The sequence below is a fragment of the Oncorhynchus gorbuscha genome, linkage group LG13 (assembly GCF_021184085.1).
Source record: "Oncorhynchus gorbuscha isolate QuinsamMale2020 ecotype Even-year linkage group LG13, OgorEven_v1.0, whole genome shotgun sequence".
Taxonomy (NCBI): Eukaryota; Metazoa; Chordata; class Actinopteri; order Salmoniformes; family Salmonidae; genus Oncorhynchus; species Oncorhynchus gorbuscha.
In genome coordinates this window covers 18,400,773-18,428,391 of record NC_060185.1, presented here as the reverse complement: position 1 = coordinate 18,428,391, position 27,619 = coordinate 18,400,773, and the positions used below count along the sequence as shown (strand labels likewise).

Sequence of the window (27,619 nt, the reverse complement as noted above, 5' to 3'; positions counted from 1 at the left end):
CTCTCTCTCTCTAATGATTTGTTCCCTTCTCTCTCTTATGATTTGTTCCTCCCTCTCTAATGATTTGTTCCCTCTCTCTCTAATGATTTGTTCCCTCTCTCTCTCTAATGATTTGTTCGTTCCCTCTCTTATTGATTTGTTCCCTCTCTCTCTCTAATGATTTGTTCCCTCTCTCTCTCTAATGATTTGTTCCCTCTCCCTCTAATGATTTGTTCCCTCTCTCTCTCTAATGATTTGTTCCCTCCCTCTCTCTTGATGTTTGTTCCCTCTCCTCTCTAATGATTTGTTCCCTCTCTCTCTCTAATGATTTGTTCCCTCTCTCTCTCTAATGATTTGTTCCCTCTCTCTCTCTAATGATTTGTTCCCTCTCCTCTCTAATGATTTGTTCCCTCTCTCTCTAATGATTTGTTCCCTCTCTCTCTAATGATTTGTTCCCTCTCCTCTCTAATGATTTGTTCCCTCCTCTCTAATGATTTGTTCCCTCTCTCTAATGATTTGTTCCCTCCCTCTCTAATGATTTGTTCCCTCTCCCTCTCTAATGATGTGTTCCCTCTCCCTCTCTAATGATTTGTTCCCTCTCTCTCTCTAATGATTTGTTCCCTCTCTCTCTCTAATGATTTGTTCCCTCTCCCTCTCTAATGATTTGTTCCCTCCCTCTCTAATGATGTGTTCCCTCTCTCTCTCTAATTGTTCGTTCCCTCTCTCTCTCTCTAATGATTTGTTCCCCCTCTCTCTCTAATGATTTGTTCGTTCCCTCTCTTAATGATTTGTTTGTTCCCTCTCTAATGATTTGTTCCCTCTCCCTCTCTAATGATTTGTTCCCTCTCTCTCTCTAATGATTTGTTCCCCCTCTCTCTCTAATGATTTGTTCCCTCTCTCTCTCTAATGATTTGTTCCCTCTCTCTCTAATGATTTGTTCCCTCTCTCTCTCTAATGATTTGTTCGTTCCCTCTCTTATTGATTTGTTCCCTCTCTCTCTCTAATGATTTGTTCCCTCTCTCTCTCTAATGATTTGTTCGTTCCCTCTCTTATTGATTTGTTCCCTCTCTCTCTCTATTGATTTGTTCCCTCTCTCTCTCTAATGATTTGTTCCCTCTCTCTCTCTAATGATTTGTTCCCTCTCTCTCTCTAATGATTTGTTCCCTCTCTCTCTTATTGATTGTTCCCTCTCTCTCTCTAATGATTTGTTCCCTCTCTCTCTCTAATGATTTGTTCCCTCTCCTCTCTAATGATTTGTTCCCTCTCTCTCTCTAATTATTTGTTCCCTCTCTCTCTCTCTCTAATGATTTGTTCCCTCTCTCTCTCTAATGATTTGTTCCCTCTCCCTCTCTAATGATTTGTTCCCTCTCTCTCTCTAATGATTTGTTCCCTCTCTCTCTCTAATGATTTGTTCCCTCTCTCTCTAATGATTTGTTCCCTCTCTCTCTAATGATTTGTTCCCTCTCTCTCTCTAATGATTTGTTCCCTCTCTCTCTCTAATGATTTGTTCCCTCTCTCTCTCTAATGATTTGTTCCCTCTCTCTCTCTAATGATTTGTTCCCTCTCTCTCTCTAATGATTTGTTCCCTCTCTCTCTCTAATGATTTGTTCCCCTCTCTTAATGATTTGTTCCTCTCTCTCTAATGATTTGTTCCCTCTCTCTCTCTCTAATGATTTGTTCCCTCTCTCTCTAATGATTTGTTCCCTCTCTCTCTCTAATGATTTGTTCCCTCTCTCTCTCTAATGATTTGTTCCCTCTCTCTCTCTAATGATTTGTTCCCTCTCTCTCTTTGTTCCCTTTGTTTTCCCTCTCTTAATGATTTGTTCCCTCTCTCTCTCTAATGATTTGTTCCCTCTCTCTCTCTAATGATTTGTTCCCTCTCTCTCTCTAATGATTTGTTCCCTCTCTCCCTCTCTAATGATTTGTTCCCTCTCTCTCTCTATGATTTGTTCCCTCTCTCTCTCTAATGATTTGTTCCCTCTCTCTCTCTAATGATTTGTTCCCTCTCTCTCTCTAATGATTTGTTCCCTCTCTCTCTAATGATTTGTTCCCTCTCTCTCTCTAATGATTTGTTCCCTCTCTCTCTCTAATGATTTGTTCCCTCTCTCTCTAATGATTTGTTCCCTCTCTCTCTCTAATGATTTGTTCCCTCTCTCTCTCTAATGATTTGTTCCCTCTCTCTCTCTAATGATTTGTTCCCTCTCTCTCTCTAATGATTTGTTCCCTCTCCCTCTCTAATGATTTGTTCCCTCTCTCTCTCTAATGATTTGTTCCCTCTCTCTCTCTAATGATTTGTTCCCTCTCTCTCTAATGATTTGTTCCCTCTCTCTCTAATGATTTGTTCCCTCTCTCTCTCTAATGATTTGTTCCCTCCCTCTCTCTCTCTAATGATTTGTTCCCTCTCTCTCTCTAATGATTTGTTCCCTCTCTCTCTCTAATGATTTGTTCCCTCTCTCTCTCTAATGATGTGTTCCCTCTCTCTCTCTCATGATTTGTTCCCTCTCTCTCTCTAATGATTTGTTCCCTCTCTCTCTCTAATGATTTGTTCCCTCTCTCTCTCTAATGATTTGTTCCCTCTCCTCTCTAATGATTTGTTCCCTCTCTCTCTCTAATGATTTGTTCCTCTCTCTCTCTAAAGATTTGTTCCCTCTCTCTCTCTAATGATTTGTTCCCTCTCTCTCTCTAATGATTTGTTCCCTCTCTCTCTCTAATGATTTGTTCCCTCTCTCTCTAATGATTTGTTCCCTCTCTCTCTCTAATGATTTGTTCCCTCTCTCTCTCTAATGATTTGTTCCCTCTCTCTCATGATTTGTTCCCTCTCTCTCTCTAATGATTTGTTCCCTCTCTCTCTCTAATGATTTGTTCCCTCTCTCTCTCTAATGATTTGTTCCCTCTCTCTCTCTAATGATTTGTTCCCTCTCTCTCTCTAATGATTTGTTCCCTCTCTCTCTCTAATGATTTGTTCCCTCTCTCTCTCTAATGATTTGTTCCCTCTCTCTCTCTAATGATTTGTTCCCTCTCTCTCTAATGATTTGTTCCCTCTCTCTCTCTAATGATTTGTTCCCTCTCTCTAATGATTTGTTCCCTCTCTCTCATGATTTGTTCCCTCTCTCTCTCTAATGATTTGTTCCCTCTCTCTCATGATTTGTTCCCTCTCTCTCTCTAATGATTTGTTCCCTCTCTCTCTCTAATGATTTGTTCCCTCTCTCTCTAATGATTTGTTCCCTCTCTCTCTCTAATGATTTGTTCCCTCTCTCTCTAATGATTTGTTCCCTCTCTCTCTCTAATGATTTGTTCCCTCTCTCTCTCTAATGATTTGTTCCCTCTCTCTCTCTCTAATGATTTGTTCCCTCTCTCTCTAATGATTTGTTCCCTCTCTCTCTCTAATGATTTGTTCCCTCTCTCTCTCTAATGATTTGTTCCCTCTCTCTCTCTAATGATTTGTTCCCTCTCTCTCTCTAATGATTTGTTCCCTCTCTCTCTCTAATGATTTGTTCCCTCTCTCTCTCTAATGATTTGTTCCCTCTCTCTCTCTAATGATTTGTTCCCTCTCTCTCTCTGATTTGTTCCCTCTAATGATTTGTTCCCTCTCTCTCAATGATTTGTTCCCTCTCTAATGATTTGTTCCCTCTCTCTCTCTAATGATTTGTTCCCTCTCTCTCTCTAATGATTTGTTCCCTCTCTCTCTCTAATGATTTGTTCCCTCTCTCTCTCTAATGATTTGTTCCCTGATTTGTTCTCTCTCTCTCTAATGATTTGTTCCCTCTCTCTCTCTAATGATTTGTTCCCCCTCTCTCTCTAATGATTTGTTCCCTCTCTCTCTCTAATGATTTGTTCCCTCTCTCTCTAATGATTTGTTCCCTCTCTCTCTCTAATGATTTGTTCGTTCCCTCTCTTATTGATTTGTTCGTTCCCTCTCTAATGATTTGTTCCCTCTCTCTCTAATGATTTGTTCCCTCTCTCTCTCTAATGATTTGTTCGTTCCCTCTCTTATTGATTTGTTCCCTCTCTCTCTCTAATGATTTGTTCCCTCTCTCTCTCTAATGATTTGTTCCCTCTCCCTCTAATGATTTGTTCCCTCTCTCTCTCTAATGATTTGTTCCCTCCCTCTCTTATTGATGTGTTCCCTCTCCCTCTCTAATGATTTGTTCCCTCTCTCTCTCTAATGATTTGTTCCCTCTCCCTCTCTAATGATTTGTTCCCTCTCTCTCTAATGATTTGTTCCCTCTCCCTCTCTAATGATTTGTTCCCTCTCTCTCTAATGATTTGTTCCCTCTCTCTCTAATGATTTGTTCCCTCTCCCTCTCTAATGATTTGTTCCCTCCCTCTCTAATGATTTGTTCCCTCTCTCTAATGATTTGTTCCCTCCCTCTCTAATGATTTGTTCCCTCTCCCTCTCTAATGATGTGTTCCCTCTCCCTCTCTAATGATGTGTTCCCTCTCCCTCTCTAATGATTTGTTCCCTCTCTCTCTCTAATGATTTGTTCCCTCTCCCTCTCTAATGATTTGTTCCCTCCCTCTCTAATGATGTGTTCCCTCTCTCTCTCTAATTGTTCGTTCCCTCTCTCTCTCTCTAATGATTTGTTCCCCCTCTCTCTCTAATGATTTGTTCCTTCCCTCTCTTAATGATTTGTTTGTTCCCTCTCTAATGATTTGTTCCCTCTCCCTCTCTAATGATTTGTTCCCTCTCTCTCTCTAATGATTTGTTCCCCCTCTCTCTAATGATTTGTTCCCTCTCTCTCTCTAATGATTTGTTCCCTCTCTCTCTAATGATTTGTTCCCTCTCTCTCTCTAATGATTTGTTCGTTCCCTCTCTTATTGATTTGTTCCCTCTCTCTCTCTAATGATTTGTTCCCTCTCTCTCTCTAATGATTTGTTCGTTCCCTCTCTTATTGATTTGTTCCCTCTCTCTCTCTATTGATTTGTTCCCTCTCTCTCTAATGATTTGTTCCCTCTCTCTCTAATGATTTGTTCCCTCTCTCTCTCTAATGATTTGTTCCCTCCCTCTCTTATTGATGTGTTCCCTCTCCCTCTCTAATGATTTGTTCCCTCTCTCTCTCTAATGATTTGTTCCCTCTCCTCTCTAATGATTTGTTCCCTCTCCCCTCTCTAATTATTTGTTCCCTCTCTCTCTCTAATGATTTGTTCCCTCTCTCTCTCTAATGATTTGTTCCCTCTCCCTCTCTAATGATTTGTTCCCTCTCTCTCTCTAATGATTTGTTCCCTCTCTCTCTCTAATGATTTGTTCCCTCTCTCTCTCTAATGATTTGTTCCCTCTCTCTCTAATGATTTGTTCCCTCTCTCTCTCTAATGATTTGTTCCCTCTCTCTCTCTAATGATTTGTTCCTCTCTCTCTCTAATGATTTGTTCCCTCTCTCTCTCTCTAATGATTTGTTCCCTCTCTCTCTCTAATGATTTGTTCCCTCTCTCTCTCTAATGATTTGTTTGTTCCCTCTCTAATTGTTCGTTCCCTCTCTCTCTCTAATGATTTGTTCCCTCTCTCTCTCTAATGATTTGTTCCCTCTCTCTCTCTAATGATTTGTTCCCTCTCTCTCTCTAATGATTTGTTCCTCTCTCTCTAATGATTTGTTCCCTCTCTCTCTCTAATGATTTGTTCCCTCTCTCTCTCTAATGATTTGTTCCCTCCTCTCTTATTGATTTGTTCCCTCTCTCTAATGATTTGTTCCCTCTCTCTCTCTAATGATTTGTTCCCTCTCTCTCTAATGATTTGTTCCCTCTCTCTCTCTAATGATTTGTTCCCTCCCTCTCTTATTGATGTGTTCCCTCTCTCTCTCTAATGATTTGTTCCCTCTCTCTCTCTAATGATTTGTTCCCTCTCTCTCTAATGATTTGTTCCCTCTCTCTCTCTAATGATTTGTTCCCTCTCTCTCTCTAATGATTTGTTCCCTCTCTCTCTCTAATGATTTGTTCCCTCTCTCTCTAATGATTTGTTCCCTCTCTCTCTAATGATTTGTTCCCTCTCCCTCTCTAATGATTTGTTCCCTCTCTCTCTCTAATGATTTGTTCCCTCTCTCTCTCTAATGATTTGTTCCCTCTCCCTCTCTAATGATTTGTTCCCTCTCTCTCTCTAATGATTTGTTCCCTCTCTCTCTAATGATTTGTTCCCTCTCTCTCTAATGATTTGTTCCCTCTCTCTCTAATGATTTGTTCCCTCTCCCTCTCTAATGATGTGTTCCCTCTCTCTCTCTAATTGTTCGTTCCCTCTCTCTCTCTCTAATGATTTGTTCCCTCTCTCTCTCTAATGATTTGTTCCCTCTCTCTCTCTAATGATTTGTTCCCTCTCCCTCTCTAATGATGTGTTCCCTCTCTCTCTCTAATTGTTCGTTCCCTCTCTCTCTCTCTAAAGATTTGTTCCCTCTCCCTCTCTAATGATGTGTTCCCTCTCTCTCTCTAATTGTTCGTTCCCTCTCTCTCTCTCTAATGATTTGTTCCCTCTCTCTCTCTAATGATTTGTTCCCTCTCTCTCTAATGATTTGTTCCCTCTCTCTCTCTAATGATTTGTTCCCTCTCTCTCTCTAATGATTTGTTCCCTCTCTCTCTCTAATGATTTGTTCCCTCTCTCTCTAATGATTTGTTCCCTCTCTCTCTAATGATTTGTTCCCTCTCCCTCTCTAATGATTTGTTCCCTCTCTCTCTCTAATGATTTGTTCCCTCTCTCTCTCTAATGATTTGTTCCCTCTCCCTCTCTAATGATTTGTTCCCTCTCTCTCTAATGATTTGTTCCCTCTCTCTCTAATGATTTGTTCCCTCTCTCTCTCTAATGATTTGTTCCCTCTCTCTCTCTAATGATTTGTTCCCTCTCTCTCTAATGATTTGTTCCCTCTCCCTCTCTAATGATTTGTTCCCTCTCTAATGATTTGTTCCCTCTCTCTCTAATGATTTGTTCCCTCTCTCTCTAATGATTTGTTCCCTCTCCCTCTCTAATGATTTGTTCCCTCTCTCTCTAATGATTTGTTCCCTCTCCTCTCTAATGATTTGTTCCCTCTCTCTCTAATGATTTGTTCCCTCTCTAATGATTTGTTCCCTCTCTAATGATTTGTTCCCTCTCTCTCTCTAATGATTTGTTCCCTCCCTCTCTAATGATTTGTTCCCTCTCTCTCTCTAATGATTTGTTCCCTCTCTCTCTAATGATTTGTTCCCTCTCTCTTAATGATTTGTTCCCTCCCTCTCTAATGATTTGTTCCCTCTCTCTCTCTAATGATTTGTTCCCTCTCTCTCTCTAATGATTTGTTCCCTCTCTCTCTAATGATTTGTTCCCTCTCTCTCTAATGATTTGTTCCCTCTCTCTCTCTCTAATGATTTGTTCCCTCTCCTCTCTAATGATTTGTTCCCTCTCTCTCTAATGATTTGTTCCCTCTCTCTCTAATGATTTGTTCCCTCTCTCTCTCTAATGATTTGTTCCCTCTCTCTCTAATGATTTGTTCCCTCTCTCTCTCTAATGATTTGTTCCCTCTCTCTCTCTAATGATTTGTTCCCTCTCTCTCTCTAATGATTTGTTCCCTCTCTCTCTAATGATTTGTTCCCTCTCTCTCTAATGATTTGTTCCCTCTCCTCTAATGATTTGTTCCCTCTCTCTAATGATTTGTTCCCTCTCCCTCTCTAATGATGTGTTCCCTCTCTCTCTAATGATTTGTTCCCTCTCTCTCTCTAATGATTTGTTCCCTCTCTCTCTAATGATTTGTTCCCTCTCTCTCTAATGATTGTTCCCTCTCTCTCTAATTGTTCCCTCTCTAATGATTTGTTCCCCCTCTCTCTAATGATTTGTTCCCTCTCTCATGGAGGAGAGATACTCTGCTCGTTCAAACTACTTCAGGCGGATAAACGCTTTTCAGTCAGCGTGCTCACAACTAGCCAATACCACTGTGTTATGTAAAGTAGTCTATGAGAGAGAGGTAGTTTGACCATTTTATTTTTATTTATTTCACCTTTATTTAAACAGGTAGGAAAGTTGAGAACAAGTTCTCATTTACAATTGCGACCTGGCCAAGATAAAGCAAAGCAGTTCGACAGATACAACGACACAGAGTTACACATGGAGTAAAACAAACATACAGTCAATAATACAGTATAAACAAGTCTATATACAATGTGAGCAAATTAGGTGAGAAGGGAGGTAAAGGCAAAAAAGGTCATGGTGGCAAAGTAAATACAATATAGCAAGTAAAACACTGGAATGGTAGATTTGCAGTGGAAGAATGTGCAAAGTAGAAATAAAAAATAATGGGGTGCAAAGGAGCAAAATAAATAAATAAATAAAATACAGTTGGGAATACACATATTTGGATACAGTTGGATACACATATTTCCCTCAGATTACAAAGACCCACATTTGAAAACAAATCCAATTTTGATAAACTCCCATATCTACTGGGTGAAATACCTCTGTGTGACTTCACAGCAGCAACATATGTGAACAGTTGCCACAAGAAAAGGGCAACCAGTGAAGAATAAACACCATTGTAAATAGAGTCCATATTTATGTTTATTTATTTCCTCTTTTGTACTTGAACTATTTGCACATCGTTACAACACTGTGTACAGCCATAATGACACTTGAAATGTCTATATTCCTTTGGACCTTTTCAGAGTGTAATGTTTACTGTTCATTGTTTAGAGGGGAGAGGGGGTCCATTTGTAGAGAGAAATATTAAAATACCACACCTTAACTTGTCGCTCCTGCTCCATCTCTCTCTCAATCTCCTCTTTCTTCAAAACATCTGGCAATCTGTCCATCTCTCTCTCAATCTCCTCTTTCCTCAAAACATCTGGCAATCTGTCCATCTCTCTCTCAATCTCCTCTTTCTTCAAAACATCTGGCAATCTGTCCATCTCTCTCTCAATCTCCTCAAAACATCTGGCAATCTGTCCATCTCTCTCTCAATCTCCTCTTTCTTCAAAACATCTGGCAATCTGTCCATCTCTCTCTCTCAATCTCCTCTTTCTTCAAAACATCTGGCAACCTGTCCATCTCTCAATCTCCTCTTTCTTCAAAACATCTGGCAACCTGTCCATCTCTCTCTCAATCTCCTCTTTCTTCAAAACATCTGGCAACCTGTCCATCTCTCTCTCAATCTCCTCTTTCTTCAAAACATCTGGCAACCTGTCCATCTCTCTCTCAATCTCCTCTTTCTTCAAAACATCTGGCAACCTGTCCATCTCTCTCTCAATCTCCTCTTTCCTCAAAACATCTGTCAATCTGTCCATCACTCTCTCAATCTCCTCTTTCTTCAAAACATCTGGCAATCTGTCCATCTCTCTCTCAATCTCCTCAAAACATCTGTCAATCTGTCCATCTCTCTCTCAATCTCCTCTTTCTTCAAAACATCTGGCAACCTGTCCATCTCTATGGCAGTGTGATCAGAATAGCAGACCTTTGCCCTCACTCTCTCCCTGTTCTCCCTTCCTCCCCCCGTCACTCTCTCTGCTCTCACACTCTCAAATTCAATTCAAAGGGCTTTATTGTCATGGGAAGCATATGTTTACATTGCCAAAGAAAATGGAATAGACAATAAACAAAAATGAAATAAACAAGAGAAACATTAGTAAACATTACACTCACAAACGTTTTAAAATAATATAGATAGAAATGTTATATTATTGGCTACAGTGTGGTAATATTGGGCCAGTTGCACTCTGAGGCGGCTGATGTTGGTGGATTTGGAAGAGGATGAAGTCAACAGTGGAAACAGCCTCAGATCCACAAAGTCCTTTTCCACCAGGTGGCTGATAAGATATGTTGGCACAACTGCCATATTGCTTATCCAATCCAAAGCCCTTGCTTGGAAGTGGACTTCACCAGACTGCCAAGAACCTTGCCCTCATTTTTTTTATTTTTTATTTTACTTTTATTTAACTAGGCAAGTCAGTTAAGAACAAATTCTTATTTTCAATGATGGCCTAGGAACAGTGGGTTAACTGCCTGTTCAGGGGCAGAACGACAGATTTGTACCTTGTCAGCTCAGGGATTTGAACTTGCAACTGTACTGCCCTGCCCATTTCACTGTTGCTAGTCCAACGCTCTAACCACTAGGCTACCCTGCCGCCTCATTCAGGCCAAGGTGGCGAGATACGGTAGTGATGACACCATAGGCCTTGTTGATCTCTGCACCAGACAGGATGCTCTTGCCAGCATACTTGGGGTCCAACATGTACACTGCGGCATGTATGGGCTTCAGGCAGAAGTCTTCACGCTTTTTGATGTATTTCAGAACTGCAGATTCCTCTGCTTGGAGCAACAGTGAAGTGGGCAGGGCAGTACGGATTTCTTCTCTTACATCTGCAAGCAGAGTCTGAACATCAGACAGGATGGCATTGTCTCCCTCAATCTGTGCAATGGCTACGGATATAGGTTTCAGGCTGCTTACCACTCTCTCCCAAAATACATCACCAGGAGGGTCCTCTTGATGGAGCTGTCCATATCGGCGGACTGTGATATGGCCATTTCTTTTAGAGACTCCTTCCCCTCCAGGAGACTGTCAAACATGACGACAACACTAGGCAGCTTCAATGTGGTGCTCTTCTTCGTCTCACTTTGCTTGGTGAGGTAGATTGCTGTTATAACTTGATGACCCTTCACATACCTAACCATTTCCTTGACTCTCTTGCAGAGTATATCCATTGTTTTCAGTGCCATGATTTCCTTGAGGAGCCGATTCAATGCATGAGTAGCACAGCCAATGGGTGTGATGTGAGGGTAGGACTCCTCCACTTTAGACCAAGCAGCCTTCATGTTCGCAGCATTATCTGTCACCAGTGCAAATACCTTCTGTGGTCCAAGGTCATTGATGACTGCCTTCAGCTCATCTGCAATGTAGAGACCGGTGTGTCTGTTGTCCCTTGTGTCTGTGCTCTTGTAGAATACTGGTTGAGGAGTGGAGATGATGTAGTTAATTATTCCTTGCCCACAAACATTTGACCACCCATCAGAGATGATTGCAATACAGTCTGCTTTCTCTATGATTTGCTTGACCTTCACTTGAACTCTGTTGAACTCTGCATCCAACAAATTAGTAGATAAAGCATGTCTAGTTGGAGGGGTGTATTCTGGGTGAAGAACGTTCATAAATCTCTTCCAATACACATTGCCTGTGAGCATCAGAGGAGAACCAGTTGCATACACAGCTCGAGCAAGACATTCATTAGCATTTCTCTGACTACGTTCCTCCATTGAGTCAAAAAACCTTCTGATTCCAGGAGGACCGTAAGCTGTTTCTATCGATAAGGTGTCTGATTCCAGGAGGACCGTAAGCTGTTGCTATCGATAAGGTGTCTGATTCCAGGAGGACCATAAGCTGTTGCTATCGATAAGGTGTCTGATTCCAGGAGGACCATAAGCTGTTGCTATCGATAAGGTGTCTGATTCCAGGAGGAACATAAGCTGTTGATATCGATAAGGTGTCTGATTCCAGGAGGAACATAAGCTGTTGCTATCGATAAGGTGTCTGATTCCAGGAGGAACATAAGCTGTTGATATCGATAAGGTGTCTGATTCATCATTTTCACCTCTTTTCTTTTTTTATTTCACCTTTATTTAACCAGGTGGCCAGTTGAGAACAAGTTCTCATTTACAACTGTGACCTGGACCAAGATAAAGCAAAGCAGTTCAACACAGAGTTACACACAGTCAATAACACAATAGAAAAAGCTATGTACAGTGTGTGCAAATGTAGTAAGATTACATTTACATTTACATTTAAGTCATTTAGCAGACGCTCTTATCCAGAGCGACTTACAAATTGGTGCATTCACCTTATGACATCCAGTGGAACAGTCACTTTACAATAGTGCATCTAAATCTTAAAGGGGGGGAGGTGAGAAGGATTACTTATCCTATCCTAGGTATTCCATAAAGAGGTGGGGTTTCAGGTGTCTCCGGAAGGTGGTGATTGACTCCGCTGTCCTGGCGTCGTGAGGGAGTTTGGTCCACCATTGAGGGGCCAGAGCAGCGAACAGTTTTGACTGGGCTGAGCGGGAACTGTACTTCCTCAGTGGTAGGGAGGCGAGCAGGCCAGAGGTGGATGAACGCAGTGCCCTTGTTTGGGTGTAGGGCCTGATCAGAGCCTGGAGGTACTGAGGTGCCTTTCCCCTCACAGCTCCGTAGGCAAGCACCATGGTCTTGTAGCGGATGCGAGCTTCAACTGGAAGCCAGTGGAGAGAGCGGAGGAGCAGGGTGACGTGGGAGAACTTGGGAAGGTTGAACACCAAACGGGCTGCGGCGTTCTGGATGAGTTGTAGGGGTTTAATGGCACAGGCAGGGAGCCCAGCCAACAGCGAGTTGCAGTAATCCAGACGGGAGATGACAAGTGCCTGGATTAGGACCTGTGCCGCTTCCTGTGTGAGGCAGGGTCGTACTCTGCGGATGTTGTAGAGCATGAACCTACAGGAACGGGCCACCGCCTTGATGTTAGTTGAGAACGACAGGGTGTTGTCCAGGATCACGCCAAGGTTCTTAGCGCTCTGGGAGGAGGACACAATGGAGTTGTCAACCGTGATGGCGAGATCATGGAACGGGCAGTCCTTCCCCGGGATGAAGAGCAGCTCCGTCTTGCTGAGGTTCAGCTTGAGGTGGTGATCCGTCATCCACACTGATATGTCTGCCAGACATGCAGAGATGCGATTCGCCACCTGGTCATCAGAAGGGGGAAAGGAGAAGATTAATTGTGTGTCGTCTGCATAGCAATGATAGGAGAGACCATGTGAGGTTATGACAGAGCCAAGTGACTTGGTGTATAGCGAGAATAGGAGAGGGCCTAGAACAGAGCCCTGGGGGACACCAGTGGTGAGAGCGCGTGGTGAGGAGACAGATTCTCGCCACGCCACGCCACCTGGTAGGAGCGACCTGTCAGGTAGGACGCAATCCAAGCGTGGGCCGCGCCGGAGATGCCCAACTTGGAGAGGGTGGAGAGGAGGATCTGATGGTTCACAGTATCGAAGGCAGCCGATAGGTCTAGAAGGATGAGAGCAGAGGAGAGAGAGTTAGCTTTAGCGGTGCGGAGCGCCTCCGTGATACAGAGAAGAGCAGCCCTGTTCTGTGAGCTCGCAATGAGTCGTCGAGCCACGGAGCGGGAGGGGAGGACCGAGCCGGCCTGGAGGATAGGGGGCATAGAGAGTCAAAGGATGCAGAAAGGGAGGAGAGGAGGGTTGAGGAGGCAGAATCAGGAGATAGGTTGGAGAAGGTTTGAGAAGAGGGAAGAGATGATAGGATGGAAGAGGAGAGAGTAGCGGGGGAGAGAGAGCGAAGGTTGGGACGGCACGATACCATCCGAGTAGGGGCAGTGTGGGAAGTGTTGGATGAGAGCGAGAGGGAAAAGGATACAAGGTAGTGGTCGGAGACTTGGAGGGGAGTTGCAATGAGGTTAGTGGAAGAACAGCATCTAGTAAAGATGAGGTCGAGCGTATTGCCTGCCTTGTGAGTAGGGGGAAGGTGAGAGGGTGAGGTCAAAAGAGGAGAGGAGTGGAAAGAAGGAGGCAGAGAGGAATGAGTCAAAGGTAGACGTGGGGAGGTTAAAGTCGCCCAGAACTGTGAGAGGTGAGCCGTCCTCAGGAAAGGAGCTTATCAAGGCATCAAGCTCATTGATGAACTCTCCGAGGGAACCTGGAGGGCGATAAATGATAAGGATGTTAAGCTTGAAAGGGCTGGTAACTGTGACAGCATGGAATTCAAAGGAGGCGATAGACAGATGGGTAAGGGGAGAAAGAGAGAATGACCACTTGGGAGAGATGAGGATCCCGGTGCCACCACCCCGCTGACCAGAAGCTCTCGGGGTGTGCGAGAACACGTAGGCGGACGAAGAGAGAGCAGTAGGAGTGGCAGTGTTATCTGTGGTGATCCATGTTTCCGTCAGTGCCAAGAAGTCGAGGGACTGGAGGGAGGCATAGGCTGAGATGAACTCTGCCTTGTTGGCCGCAGATCGGCAGTTCCAGAGGCTACAGGAGACCTGGAACTCCACGTGGGTTGTGCGCGCTGGGACCACCAGATTAGGGTGGCTTGGCCACACGGTGTGGAGCGTTTGTATGGTCTGTGCAGAGAGGAGAGAACAGGGATAGACAGACACATAGTTGACAGGCTACAGAAGAGGCTACGCTAATGCAAAGGAGATTGGAATGACAAGTGGACTACACGTCTCGAATGTTCAGAAAGTTAAGCTTACGTAGCAAGAATCTTATTGACTAAAATGATTAAAATGATACAGTACTGCTGAAGTAGGCTAGCTGGCAGTGGCTGCGTTGTTGACTTTGTAGGCTAGCTGGCAGTGGCTGCGTTGTTGACACTACACTAATCAAGTCGTTCCGTTGAGTGTAATAGTTTCTACAGTGCTGCTATTCGAGGGCTAGCTGGCTAGCTAGCAGTGTTGATTACGTTACGTTGTGTTAAAAGAACGACAATAGCTGGCTAGCTAACCTAGAAAATCGCTCTAGACTACACAATTATCTTTGATACAAAGACAGCTATGTAGCTAGCTATGTAGCTAGCTATGTAGCTAGCTACGATCAAACAAATCAAACCGTACTGTAATGAAATGAAATGAAAATGTGATACTACCTGTGGAGCGAAGCGGAATGCGACCGGGTTGTTGAGTTCTATTCGGAAGACGTTGGCTAGCTGTTGGCTAGCTAGCAGTGTCTCCTACGTTAAGGACGACAAATAGCTGGCTAGCTAACCTCAGTAAATTAAGATAATCACTCTAAGACTACACACTCTAAACTACACAATTATCTTGGATACGAAGACAGCAAAGACAGCTATGTAGCTAGCTAACACTACACTAATCAAGTCGTTCAGTTGAGTGTAATAGTTTCTACAGTGCTGCTAATCGGTGGACGTTTGCTAGCTGCTGGGCAGAGCAGTGAAGACTACGTTAGGACGACGAAATACGATAATTACGCAATTATCTTTGATACAAAGACGGCTATGTAGCTAGCTAAGAAGAAATTGCTAAGATTAGACAAATCAAACCGTTGTACTATAATGAAATGTAATGAAATGTAATGAAAAAGTTATACTACCTGCGGAGCGAAATGCGGATGCGACCGCTCGCTCCAACCCGGAAGTAGTGAATTGATTAGGGAGGTAAGGCCAAAGAGGTGAAATAATTACAATTTAGCATTAATTCTGGAGTGGTAGATGTGCAGATGATGATGTGCAAGTAGAGATACTGGGGTGCAAAATAGCAAAAATAAATAAATAACAATATGGGGATGAGGTAGTTGGGTGTGCTATTTACAGATGTGCTGAGTAAAGGTACAGTGATCGGTAAACTGCTCTGACAGCTGATGCTTAAAGTTAGAGAGGGAGATATGTCTCCAGCTTCAGTGATTTTTGCAATTCGTTCCAGTCATTGGCAGCAGAGAACTTAAAGGAAAGGCGGCCAAAGTAAGTGTTGGCTTTGGGGATGACCAGTGAAATATACCTGCTGGAGCATGTGCTATGGGTTGGTGTTGCTATGGTGACCAGTGAGCTGAAATAAGGCGGGGCTTTATTTAGCATAGACTTAGATGACCTGGAGCCAGTGGGTTTGGCGACTAATATGTTGCGAGCGCCAGCCAACGAGAGCGTACAGGTCGCAGTGGTGGGTAGTATGGGGCTTTGGTGACAAAATGGATGGCACTGTGATAGACTGCATCCAATTTGTTGAGTAGAGACCCCAGCTGGGCCCCGAAGTGAGAGGGCCAGGAGGTATGCGGTCAACAATGCTTGACTAGGGGAGGAGGACGCCCCTGTCATGCATAGTCCCATGGGATGTTGGCTATCATCATCAAGGCAACTCCTATGACTAATCGGGAATGGGACGCAAGCGTAGAATTGATCACCCTGTCGCTGGCCGCCTTTGGGGAGGGTGTATAGTGTGAAAGGCCGAAACACCCTAGGAACCAAAGGTACACTACTGACGATGCGCTCCCCAAATTTCACCAGGCTCACTGTTCATTAACTCTTGGAAGTGCTTGCACAAAGGATAGTAACATCTCATCCTGTGTTCTTGGAATCTGAATTTTGGAGACTATTTTGTAAATGACATCACTATTGGAGGAAAACATTTTGTCCAGGAAGTTGTCTAGGAGGGATTGGATTTGTTGTTTTTGGTAGGTTTCTACACTACCCTCCTTCCATCTATACATATTTTTTTTAATAGTATACAGTTTGTTCGGCTTCGATGCCTCGTGGTTGATTCTTGCTCCGTTCAAGTAGATTGTGATTTTGATGTAATCTGATAGGAGTTTCAGTGGGCTGAATGTGAACGCTCTGAGAGACTCAGGGATGAGGTCAGTGATAAAGTATTCTACAGCACTACTGCCAAGAGATGAGCTATAGGGGTACCTACCGTAGGAGTCCCCTCAAAGCCTACCATTGACTATGTACAGACCTGGCGTGCGACATAGCTGCAGGAGTTGTGACCCGTTTTTGTTGGTTATGTTGTCGTAGTTGTGTCTAGAGGGGCATATGGGGGAGGGAATGCTGTCACCTCCAGGCAGGTGTTTGTCCCCATGTGTGCTGAGTGTGTCAGGTTCTTGTCCAGTTCTGGCATTTAGGTCGCCACAGACTAGTAAATGTTCCTGGGCATAGAAATGATTGATCTCCCCCTCTAGGATGGAGAAGCTGTCTTCATTAAAGTATGGGGATTCACGTGGGGGGATATAGGTAGCACACAGTAGGACATTTTTCTCTGAGATAATTTCCTTTAGAATTTATTTTGATTAATTTGAGTTTTGATTAATTTGATGGAGTGAGTTACGTCTGCTCTATAGCAAATTAGCATACCCTCTGAGTCCCTTCCCTGTTCCACACCTGATAGGTGGATGGAACTACAAGCTCTTTGAAACCTAGAGGGCAACCAGTGGGTCAATGTCCTCTTTTCCATGTTGCTTGTAGGATGACAATGTCTGTATTTCTGATGTCTTTGAAGTCCAGGTTCCTGCTCTTTAGACCAAAGGCAGATGACCTCAGGCCTTGGATATTCCAGGATAAGATAGTGATGGCTTTGTGTTCCATAAAGTCTCCAATGTTGTTCGTCTTGTGGTTTGGCCTCAGACCAGTAAGTGTGAGCAGAGCCTGCTGAGCATCTGCTACATGCCATTGGCTTGGGCTAGTGTAAGAGTGGGGGTTGGGCCTGTTTGCCCGCTCATGGTCTGGGCGTATGTGTGACTCATGTTGAGGCCCTCTTTGCGGGAGTGGGGGGCATGGGGTGGGGGGTGGGAGGTGGTCCCACAGGTCTGGGAGGGTGTCCCGCAGGTCTGGGAGGGTGTCCCGCAGGTCTGGGAGAGTGTCCCACAGGTCTGGGAGAGTGTCCCACAGGTCTGGGAGAGTGTCCCACAGGTCTGGGAGAGTGTCCCGCAGGTCTGGGAGAGTGTCCCGCAGGTCTGGGAGAGTGCCCCGCAGGTCTGGGAAAATGTTTGTTGATCTGCAAAAGTGTCCCCCAGGTCTGGGAGAGTGTCCATTAATCTGGGAGAATGTCCGTTGATCTATGAGAGTGTCCTACAGGTCTGGGAGAGTGTCCGTTCATCTGGGAGAATGTTTGTTGATCTGGGAGAGTGTCCGTTCATCTGGGAGAATGTTTGTTGATCTGGGAGAGTGTCCATTCATCTGGGAGAATGTTTGTTGATCTGGGAGAGTGTCCCACAGGTCTGGGAGATTGTCCGTTGATCTGGGAGAATGTTTGTTGAACTGGGAGAGTGTCCCGCAGGTCTGGGAGAGTGTCCCGCAGGTCTGGGAGAGTGTCCGTTGATCTGGGAGAATGTTCGTTGATCTGGGAGAGTGTCCCACAGAAGCTTTTTCATTCAGTCCCTTGAGTGCTGGAGCCACCCTGTCCTGCTGTGTTCTCAGGTCGTTTGTGCCTGTGTGTATTATTATGTGGCTGGGTGACCCTAGTTGGTCCTCAGACAGAAGCTCTAGGCCGCGCTGGGTGTTTGGACAGCAGAGTTTAGGAAAAAGTTTATTTTATTGTATATATTTCCCATGTGAGTCCGTAAGGAGTACTATCTGTGTCTTTAAAAAAAATGTTTTACCTTTCTTTAACTAGGCAAGTCAGTTAACAACAAATTCTTATTTTCAATGACGGCCTAGGAACAGTGGGTTAACTGCCTGTTCAGGGGCAGAACAACAGATTTGTACCTTGTCAGCTCGGGGTTTTCAACTTGCAACCTTCCGGCTACTAACCTTCCGGCTACTAGTCCAACGCTCTAACCACTAGGCTACCCTTGTGTGTGTCCTCAGTGGGTGTGGGGGGTTTGTCAGGAGTGCTATCAGGGGGGCTGACAGGGGAGTGATAGGAGGAAATGGGGTCCCCTGGGCTTGAGGTTCTTCATTTATCTGTCCTGCTGTGATGACGAGGCTTTGGTCTCTCTCTCTCATTGCCAAGGTTACTCACATTGGTGTGCTGGCATGTGCTCATTGGTGTTAGTAACCATGGAGATGAGATACTGGAGTGGATCATTAGAGATCCACTTCTAGGGCTGTTGCGGTGACTGTATTACTGTCACACCGGCGGTCACGTCGGCAGACAAATTCCACATGACCGTTTAGTCACGGTAATTAGGCTTCTCCAAGCTCTGATGCTGCTGATCATTAGTAGCCCACCAAACTTACTAACTGCCTGGTACTCAGCACTCTGTTGTCCCTCTAATCACTCTGACATCAATGCAAATGTATTTGAAAATGGAACACTTCATGAGAGCCCATGAACTCATGTTGCAGAGAATGACATGCATCTTTTCTCGCTGCCCCTGTTTTGATACAGTTTCATGTTAATGGTCCTTACTAAATCAAAACAGATGTCACACATACACTAAATAATATATGTGAAGACAAGATTAAATCAAGAATAGTCTGATGGGTGGCAATATTAGCCTATCACTTATGAATGATATATTATCACTAGTGAATCATGCCCAGCAAAATAAACAATGCATTTTTGCCCATAGGCCATAGGCCTATATGTTTTAATAAGGTTTGTATCACAACTAAAGTGGCCAAATAACTTAATAAAATGAAGCACATTAATCCACTTTACAAGGGGTGTAGAGCCTAACTGGCAGATATAAACAGTGCTTGAGTTTCAAGTTTGGGGAAGATAAACAGACACCTTTTTTATAATAAAAGTGTTACATGCAGAATCACATTTGCGGTCCCGATTGATAATGGTGTTTTCCACTAATGGAACATATGCCCTTCCAGCCTACTACCATGTGAGCATTACTGTGTTCATAATGTGAACAAATAGCCTCATATTTGATCAACATTTTAAGCTAAACGTTCTGATCTGTTGCGTCAGTCACATTGTGTAAAAAAGGTTTTGATGCTAGTGGTTGTATTCATTTGAGATCTATCGCATCCCACAACTGTCCCAGACTATGTTTGGAATATGTATTTCTCACAGAGAATAGAAAAGGTCGACTTTTGTACTATGGGGGATGGTAGATTGACATAGGTTTGTGCTTTTGCTCTTCGTTAGGCCTACTCATCTTGTTGGCTGATGAAAAAATATATTCAATATGCACCTCGAAATTGGATACGGATGTCTTCACTTGTAGCCTGTGAGAAGGACCGGATCACGTGATGGAGGGCCGTGTGACAAAGCACACTCAGGGAGAAGGGCACAACTCAGTACTCCGCACCGCAAAAGGCATTGATTTTTTTAGGGTGCACTACGGGCCACAAAGGGGATGCCGCTGGGAAATCCTAGGCATTATGAAGTGCTTGTCAAGTTGTGATTGAGAGACTATTGGAGTGTGTACAGCCGGCTCAATAAACAAAGCAGAGCTCATGTCTTTCAAGATACTTTTTTCAAATCAACATTAGAGTCTCATCATGCAGCTTTACAATGTATTACACATCACAACAGCCCAACGTTTGTAGAACATCTGAAGTTACATTAATAAATGGAACATATAGGAGTACCTGTTTCTTTGTTCAACTCTCAACACAGCAGCTGCATGTGCGCACTGCCTCAAATCATTTGGAGAAAATATCCTTTCTATTTTATTCAGCTTTGTTCAATTGTATTCTTCCTACTATAAAATAATATAAAGTAGTACCACAGAATTATAAGCAGATCTTGTCTTCTTTATGAGTGTAGCCCACAGCCATATGGCACAGCCAGATCAGGACCTAACATAAGGACAACTAAATGAACTAGTGTAGCCCACAGCCATATGGCACAGCCAGATCAGGACCTAACATAAGGACAACTAAATGAACTAGTGTAGCCCACAGCCATATGGCACAGCCAGATCAGGACCTAACATAAGGACAACTAAATGAACTAGTGTAGCCCACAGCCATATGGCACAGCCAGATCAGGACCTAACATAAGGACAACTAAATGAACTAGTGTAGCCCACAGCCATTTGGCACAGCCAGATCAGGACCTAACATAAGGACAACTAAATGAACTAGTGTAGCCCACAGCCATATGGCACAGCCAGATCAGGACCTAACATAAGGACAACTAAATGAACTAGTGTAGCCCACAGCCATTTGGCACAGCCAGATCAGGACCTAACATAAGGACAACTAAATGAACTAGTGTAGCCCACAGCCATTTGGCACAGCCAGATCAGGACCTAACATAAGGACAACTCAGAGTATGTTATTCTGTTCTTCTGAAACAGACCACATTTTCTTATCATGCTTCTTTAGACCTGTCTAAAATAAATAATGGATTTATTCTGAAGGCTACATTACATGGATTTATTTTCCTTTTTTAAATGACTTGTAAGCTACCGTCTGTGTGGAAGCCAGGAGATGCAAAATGTGTTTATGTTAATTTTTGTATTCTCAGTGTATACTTCTGTTTTAGCCCTCTACTGAAACGGTTTCTACTGTCCCTCACCGTCAGGGTTCAACGGACATCTCTTTCTCTCTACTACTCCCACCCCTACTCTCCCTCCCTCTCTCCACCCTTCAGCTGCGTATAGGTATCCATACAGGCTCAGTGTTGGCGGGGGTGGTTGGGGTGAGGATGCCCAGGTACTGTCTGTTTGGCAACAATGTCACACTGGCCAGCAAGTTTGAGTCTGGCAGCCACCCTCGATGCATCAACGTCAGCCCAACCACATACCGGTGAGTACACCTTTGTGTGTGTGTGTGTGTGTGTGTGTGTGTGTGTGTGTGTGTGTGTGTGTGTGTGTGTGTGTGTGTGTGTGTGTGTGTGTGTGTGTGTGTGTGTGTGTGTGTGTGTGTGTGTGTGTGTGTGTGTGTGTGTGTGTGTGTGTGTGAGGGGGGAGACTGAATGGCAATAGAGCAGCTTTCAGTCTCTAAGGACATTAGAGACATAAATGGTCACATCCAGTCACTGAATTTGTGATACGTCATTAACAAATACCCGCAAGCACACACACACACACACACACACACACACAGTGACTGCGATGTTGAGGCAAACACTTTGAGATGAGAGTTGATCTTAGTGTTCTTTCTCCATCTCTCTTTCTTACCCTCTTTCTCTCTCCCCCTCTCTCTCTCTCCCTCCCTCCCTATTTCTCCCTCTCTCTCTCCAACTCTTTCTCTCTCTCTTTCTCTCTCCCTCTTTCCCTCTCTCCCCCTCTTTCTTTCCTTTCTTTCAACCTCCCTCTTTCTCCCTCGCTCTCTCTCTCTCTCCCCCTCTCTCTCTCCCTCTTTCCCTCTCCCCCTCTCTCCCTCTTTCTTTCTCTCTCCCCCTCTTTCTGCCTCTCCCTCTTTCCCTCTCTCTCTCCCTCTCTCCCCCATCTTTCTCTCTCCCTCTTTTTCTCTCTCCCTCTTTCTCACTCTCCCTCTCTCTCTCCCCCTCTCTCCACCCTTTCTCCTTCTTTCTCTCTCTCTCTCTCTCTCTCTCTCTCTCTCTCTCTCTCTCTCTCTCTCCCTCTCTCTCTCTCCCCATCGTTCTATCTCCCTCATTCTCTCTCCCTCATTCTCTCTCCCTCCCTCCCTATCTTTTTCTCTTTCCCTCTTTTTCTCTCTCCCACCCCATCTCTCCCCCCTCTTTCTCTCTCTTTCCCTCTCCCTCTTTCTCTCTCTCCCTCTCTAACTTTTTCTCTCCCTCCCTCTCTCTCTCCCTCGTATTTATTATTTCAAATGTATCTGTAATCTGAGAGAAATATGTGTCTCTAATATGGTCATACATTGGGCAGGAGATTAGAAAGTGCAGCTCAGTTTCCACCTCATTTTGTGGGCAGTGAGCACATAGCCTGTCTTCTCTTGAGAGCCATGTCTGCCTTTGGAAGCCTTTCCCAATAGCAAGGCAAGTCAAAAATGTCCTTAAGTTTGGGTCAGTCACAGTGGTCAGGTATTCTGCCACTGTTTATTCTCTGTTTAGGGTCAAATAGCACCATGGTTTGCGCTGTTTTTTGTTAATTCTTTCCAATGTGTCAAGCAATTATCTTTGAGTTTTCTCATGTTTTGGTTGGGTCTAATTGGGTTGCTGTCCTGGGTCTTTCTCTCTCACTTTCTCTGTCCCTCTCTCTTTCTCTCTCTGGTGTCCATTCTGTGAGTCAGTGAGTCAAAAGCGTTGCCTTGGAAACCTCTATTTTTGCAGTCAAGGACGTTCTCTCCTTAGAATCACTCATTATTCGCATGACACAAAGAGGGCTAATTGTTGCAGATTTAAATAAACCGTGTGTGTGTTGGTGTGTTTGTGTGTGTGTGTGTGTGTACATACCCCCCTTCAGCACGAACACACACCTGTAGCTTGTGAATAATGCCTGGGTTTGTGGCCTTTTCTCATTCGGAACAAGGCTGCATCACTCCCTGGAGAACCTGCTGTTTGGAGAAATCTCCAAATCCCAATCTGTAGCTAAATATACCACACACACACACACACCATGAGTGTTTAAATCTCTCTCCTCGTTCTTTCTCTTTCTCTTTCCCTCTCTCCCCCCTTCCATCTCTTCCCTCTCCCCTGTTCCCTTCCCTTTCCATCTCCCTTCTTCCCTCTCCCTCTCCCTTTCCCTCTTCCCCTTCCCTTCTCCCTTTCCATCTCCCTTCCATCTCCCTTCTTCCCTCTCTCCCTGTTCCCTCTTCCCTTTCCCTCTCTCCCTGTTCCCTCTTCCCTTTCCATCTCCCTTCTTCCCTCTCTCCCTGTTCCCTCTTCCCTTTCCCTCTCTCCCTGTTCCCTCTTCCCTTTCCATCTCCCTTCATCCCTCTCTCCCTGTTCCCTCTTCCCTTTCCCTCTCTCCCCCTTCCCTCTCTCCCTGTTCCCTCTTCCCTTTCCATCTCCCTTCTTCCCTCTCTCCCTGTTCCCTCTTCCCTTTCCATCTCCCTCTTTTCTTCTCTCCAGGCTGCTGAAAGACGATTGCTCTTTCTCTTTCGTCCCTCGTTCCCGGTTGGAGCTTCCTGATAATTTTCCTAAGGAGATCCCGGGAACATGCTACTTCCTGGAGGGGGGGACTTCCCATAGCCACACCTCCCTGACAAGCTCCCGCTCCGCCCCCCCAGCTCCCCTGAGGAAAGTGTCCTACAGCATCGGCACCATGTTCCTGCGAGAGACCAGTCTATAGGCTCCCAATACACACACAACTCAAACCCTACAGCCATGTTTAAATGGGAGACTTATAGAGATGACAATACCCTCCTGCCCCAAACCAGGACTCAGTCTTAACAACCCTCTCGCTTTTCCATCTAGAAACAGACACTCCTCGCTGCACCAACTACAACCTGTTGTTACCAAGGGCAACCACCCTTTACACTTCAACCCCACCAGGAATCAGACTGAAGGTTGAGAGAAGAGGAGTTAAAACAACAAGAACAACAGACAATAATAGAATCATCTAGCGACTCCAAAACTAAAGCCTTCTGTTTGTAGAACACAGCGTACTGTAACCATGGATACCACAGCTGGCTGTCATCTTGGGCATGGCAGATACTGTGTTATTATCAACAGCGCTCACAACTCAGTGCCTTCCTCACTAGAACTCTACATACATACACAACATGGGTGCTGGCTGAACACACAGGGAAATGAAACGAGGTCTGCAGCTCTGATGCTCCCCACAGTGATGTGTATGACTCTCCCAAATCAGTCACTGTGGGAAGCCTCAGTTGTTTTGGTCCAGCTAGCAGCTGAACCAATGGGATGTTTGGACATTTTCTTTTTCAGTTAGCTGAATGCATCCACTTCCCAGCCCGTTTGTTAACACTAAACCATGGACATAAGAAAGCAGCACATAAATACATCCATCCACCCCCCTCCATCCATCCATCCACCCCCTCCATCCATCCATCCTCCCCCCTCCAGCCAGCTGTCTGCCCATCCTCCCCCTCCATCCACCCCCTCCATCCTCCAGCCAGCCGTCCACCCATCCTCTCCCCTCCATCCACCCCCTCCATCCTCCAGCCAGCCGTCCACCCATCCTCTCCCCTCCATCCACCCCCTCCATCCTCCAGCCAGCCGTCCACCCATCCTCTCCCCTCCATCCACCCCCTCCATCCATCCATCCATCCTCCAGCCAGTTGTCCGCCCATCCACCCCCTCCATCTATCTATCCTCCAGCCAGCCGTCCGCCCATCCTCTCCCCTCCATCCTCTCCCCTCCATCCATCCACCCCCCTCCAGCCAACCGTCCGCCCATCCTCTCCCCTCCATCCACCCTCCCACTCCATCCATCCAATCATGGGGGGGGGGGGGTAGAAAGGGAAGGTGGATTGTGGTGTTTTCTGGGATAGAACAGTGAAGTATCACTGGTCTACACTAACTTCTCCGTATCTAAGGGTCTTTCTTATGCCCCCCCATCCCTCTCTAGCTAAACACCAGCATCACACATTCAAATGTCCATGGATTTAGGAAGAAGGGAGTGGCAGAGGGTGAGAGAGAAAGGGATGCTCATTTTCAATAGTTTTTGTTCTGTTCTTTTCTCAACTGATACTATTAGTAAACATGCATTGCCAGATCTCTCTGTCTTTAGAGCAATAACCTTAGGATCCGATCTCTGACCCCAAACCCCATTTCTCTCTCACACACACAAACACACATGGGCTTGTTACAAGTAAGAAATGACAGGCTTCAATCGAATACCGTTGTAAACATACTTGTTTAATGATGTCATTGATTTAGCTGTGAGGTTAAAGCATTAAAGATAATAAGTGAAACAAAATAATCAGTCCGTCATCCAGCATTCAATCAGCAGCGTAATCAAACGCTCCGTCCCGTGTTGGAGTTCTACACCAATCAGCAGCGTAATCAAACGCTCCGTCCCGTGTTGGAGTTCTACACCAATCAGCAGCGTAATCAAACGCTCCGTCCCGTGTTGGAGTTCTACACCAATCAGCAGCGTAATCAAACGCTCCGTCCCGTGTTGGAGTTCTACACCAATCAGCAGCGTAATCAAACGCTCCGTCCCGTGTTGGAGTTCTACACCAATCAGCAGCGTAATCAAACGCTCTGTCCCGTGTTGGAGTTCTACACCAATCAGCAGCGTAATCAAACGCTCCGTCCCGTGTTGGAGTTCTACACCAATCAGCAGCGTAATCAAACGCTCTGTCCCGTGTTGGAGTTCTACACCAATCAGCAGCGTAATCAAACGCTCCGTCCCGTGTTGGAGTTCTACACCAAAGAACTTCGTCATGGAAAATAACCTGTAAAAAAGTGTGTGAGCGAGAAGTAAGTGTGAGATAACCTGTGGATCTGTTATTGCATAAAACTCTGTACAAAACAACTTGTATGTAAAAAGGCCTATAGCTATATTAAATATGTACAATATTTGAGATATATTCAATTGTAAAGATCATACTATGTTGTACTGTTTGGTATTATTCACAAGTTTAGTACGTTCACATTTCTGTTGGCTTTTTGTCTATTTTTGGTAAATGATTTGACATCATGATTAGTCATCTAGGCCCATGAATAACACTGCTTATGCATCTGGTTGTGACATGTAGACATCTGTTCAACGACTGAGTTGTAAGGCACATCCTCTGTCAAATAAGTTTTAAATAAAAATCAGCATATATGTTTAATAAAGAATGTCATTCCTTTACTATTTTCACCAGGGGGTAAGGGGTGGGAGTGTAATGTGTGCATCTCTCTCTGCTTGGAGATCCCTGCTCACATGAATGTTGGTGTGACACAGCTAGGCAGGCCCCCTTCTTTCCCCCCACTCTATCCCCCCTCTCTCCCTCCCACTCTCTCTCCCGCTCTCTCAGTTCATTTCAATTTTATTCTCTCTCTGTCCCCACATCTCTCCCTCTCTCTCTCTCCCCCCCTCTCTATTATGTTGTCTCATTCTCTCTCCCATCTCATCTTTTTCCATCCCTGTCTCTCCTCCCTCCCTTCCATCCCTGTCTCTCCTCCCTCCTTTGCTACCCCAATACCCCTATACAAGCTTAACCAGGTAGGCCAGTTGAGAACAAGTTCTCATTTACAAGTGCGACCTGGTCAAGATAGAGCAAAGCAGTGCGACACAAACAACACAGAGTTACACTTGGAAAAACAAACGTACAGTCAATAACACAATAGAGAAATCTATATACAGTGTGTGCAAATGGAGTAAGGAGGTAAGGCAATACATAATTATTAACAAATGTGAAATAGGAAGCCTATTTTAGATTAAATTTGGATTGGAGATACTTAATATGACTGGAAGGAGAGTTTACAGTCTCGCCAGAAACCTAGGAATTTGTAGTTGTCCACATATTCTAAGTCTGAACCGATGATGCAGGTTATATGACACCCAGATGTCTGGATGGATAATATAGGTTATATGACACCCAGATGTCTGGATGGATAATATAGGTTATATGACACCCAGATGTCTGGATGGATAATATAGGTTATATGACACCCAGATGTCTGGATGGATAATATAGGTTATATGACACCCAGATGTCTGGATGGATAATATAGGTTATATGACACCCAGATGTCTGGATGGATAATATAGGTCATATAACAGGTTTGACATGCCGTATGGCAGATGAGGTTTCCATCTGTGTTATGGTTTGCCGTCATGTGAATATTCTTTGAGACTCACTATCCAGTCAGATTCCCACAGAGAAAGCATTCCCCCCTCTCATCTCCGAGCCCTCTCTCACCATCAGTGAAAGAGAGAGAGCGAGAGAAAGTGAGAGAGCGAGAGAGAGAGAAAGGGAGAGAGACAGCGAGAGAAAGTGAGAGGGAGACAGAGAGAGAGAAAGGGAGAGAGACAGAGACAGAGAGAGAGACAGAGAGAGAAAGAGAGAGAGAGAGAGAGACAGAGAGAGACAGAGAGACAGAGACAGAGAGAGAGACACAGAGAGAGACACAGGGAGAGAGAGAGAGACACAGGGAGAGAGAGAGAGACACAGAGAGAGAGACAGAGAGACAGACAGAGAGAGGGAGAGAGAGAGACAGAGTGTACGTGTGTGTATGTGTTTGTTTTCTAAGAGCCCTTGCGGCGCTCTGTGATGCAGTTCGACTCCCTCCCCCCTTTATTTCTTTACTCATGAGCCTTTGTGACACAGAGATCCCAGAGTGTGACCAGGAGGTGAGGGTGTTGTTGTGAGGGGGTGTGGGAACAGCAAGGTTATAGAAACAAAATGGTCTGCACATATTTCTCCCATAGCACTTTCACTGTGACAGTGTTTCAGTCTAGCTGGTTATCTGTCTGCTCTGACCTTCAACTGAAACCTTATGTTAGAATATTGGAGCAATAAAGGCCAGTATCATTTTGTCTTTATG

General features: G+C 44.7%; 1 protein-coding gene across 1 annotated transcript in view; it reads left to right on the top strand.

The window, feature by feature from the left end:
• Positions 1 to 24,260, top strand: part of LOC123992555 (guanylate cyclase soluble subunit alpha-2-like) — a 124,526-nt gene extending 100,266 nt beyond the window's left edge. Inside the window, exons 8-9 of the mRNA XM_046293769.1 lie at positions 20,901 to 21,055; positions 23,247 to 24,260. Coding sequence (XP_046149725.1) covers positions 20,901 to 21,055; positions 23,247 to 23,466 — 375 coding nt within the window. The 3' untranslated portion in view covers positions 23,467 to 24,260. The remainder of the gene's footprint in view (positions 1 to 20,900; positions 21,056 to 23,246) is intronic.
• The last annotated feature ends 3,359 nt before the right edge of the window (positions 24,261 to 27,619 follow it).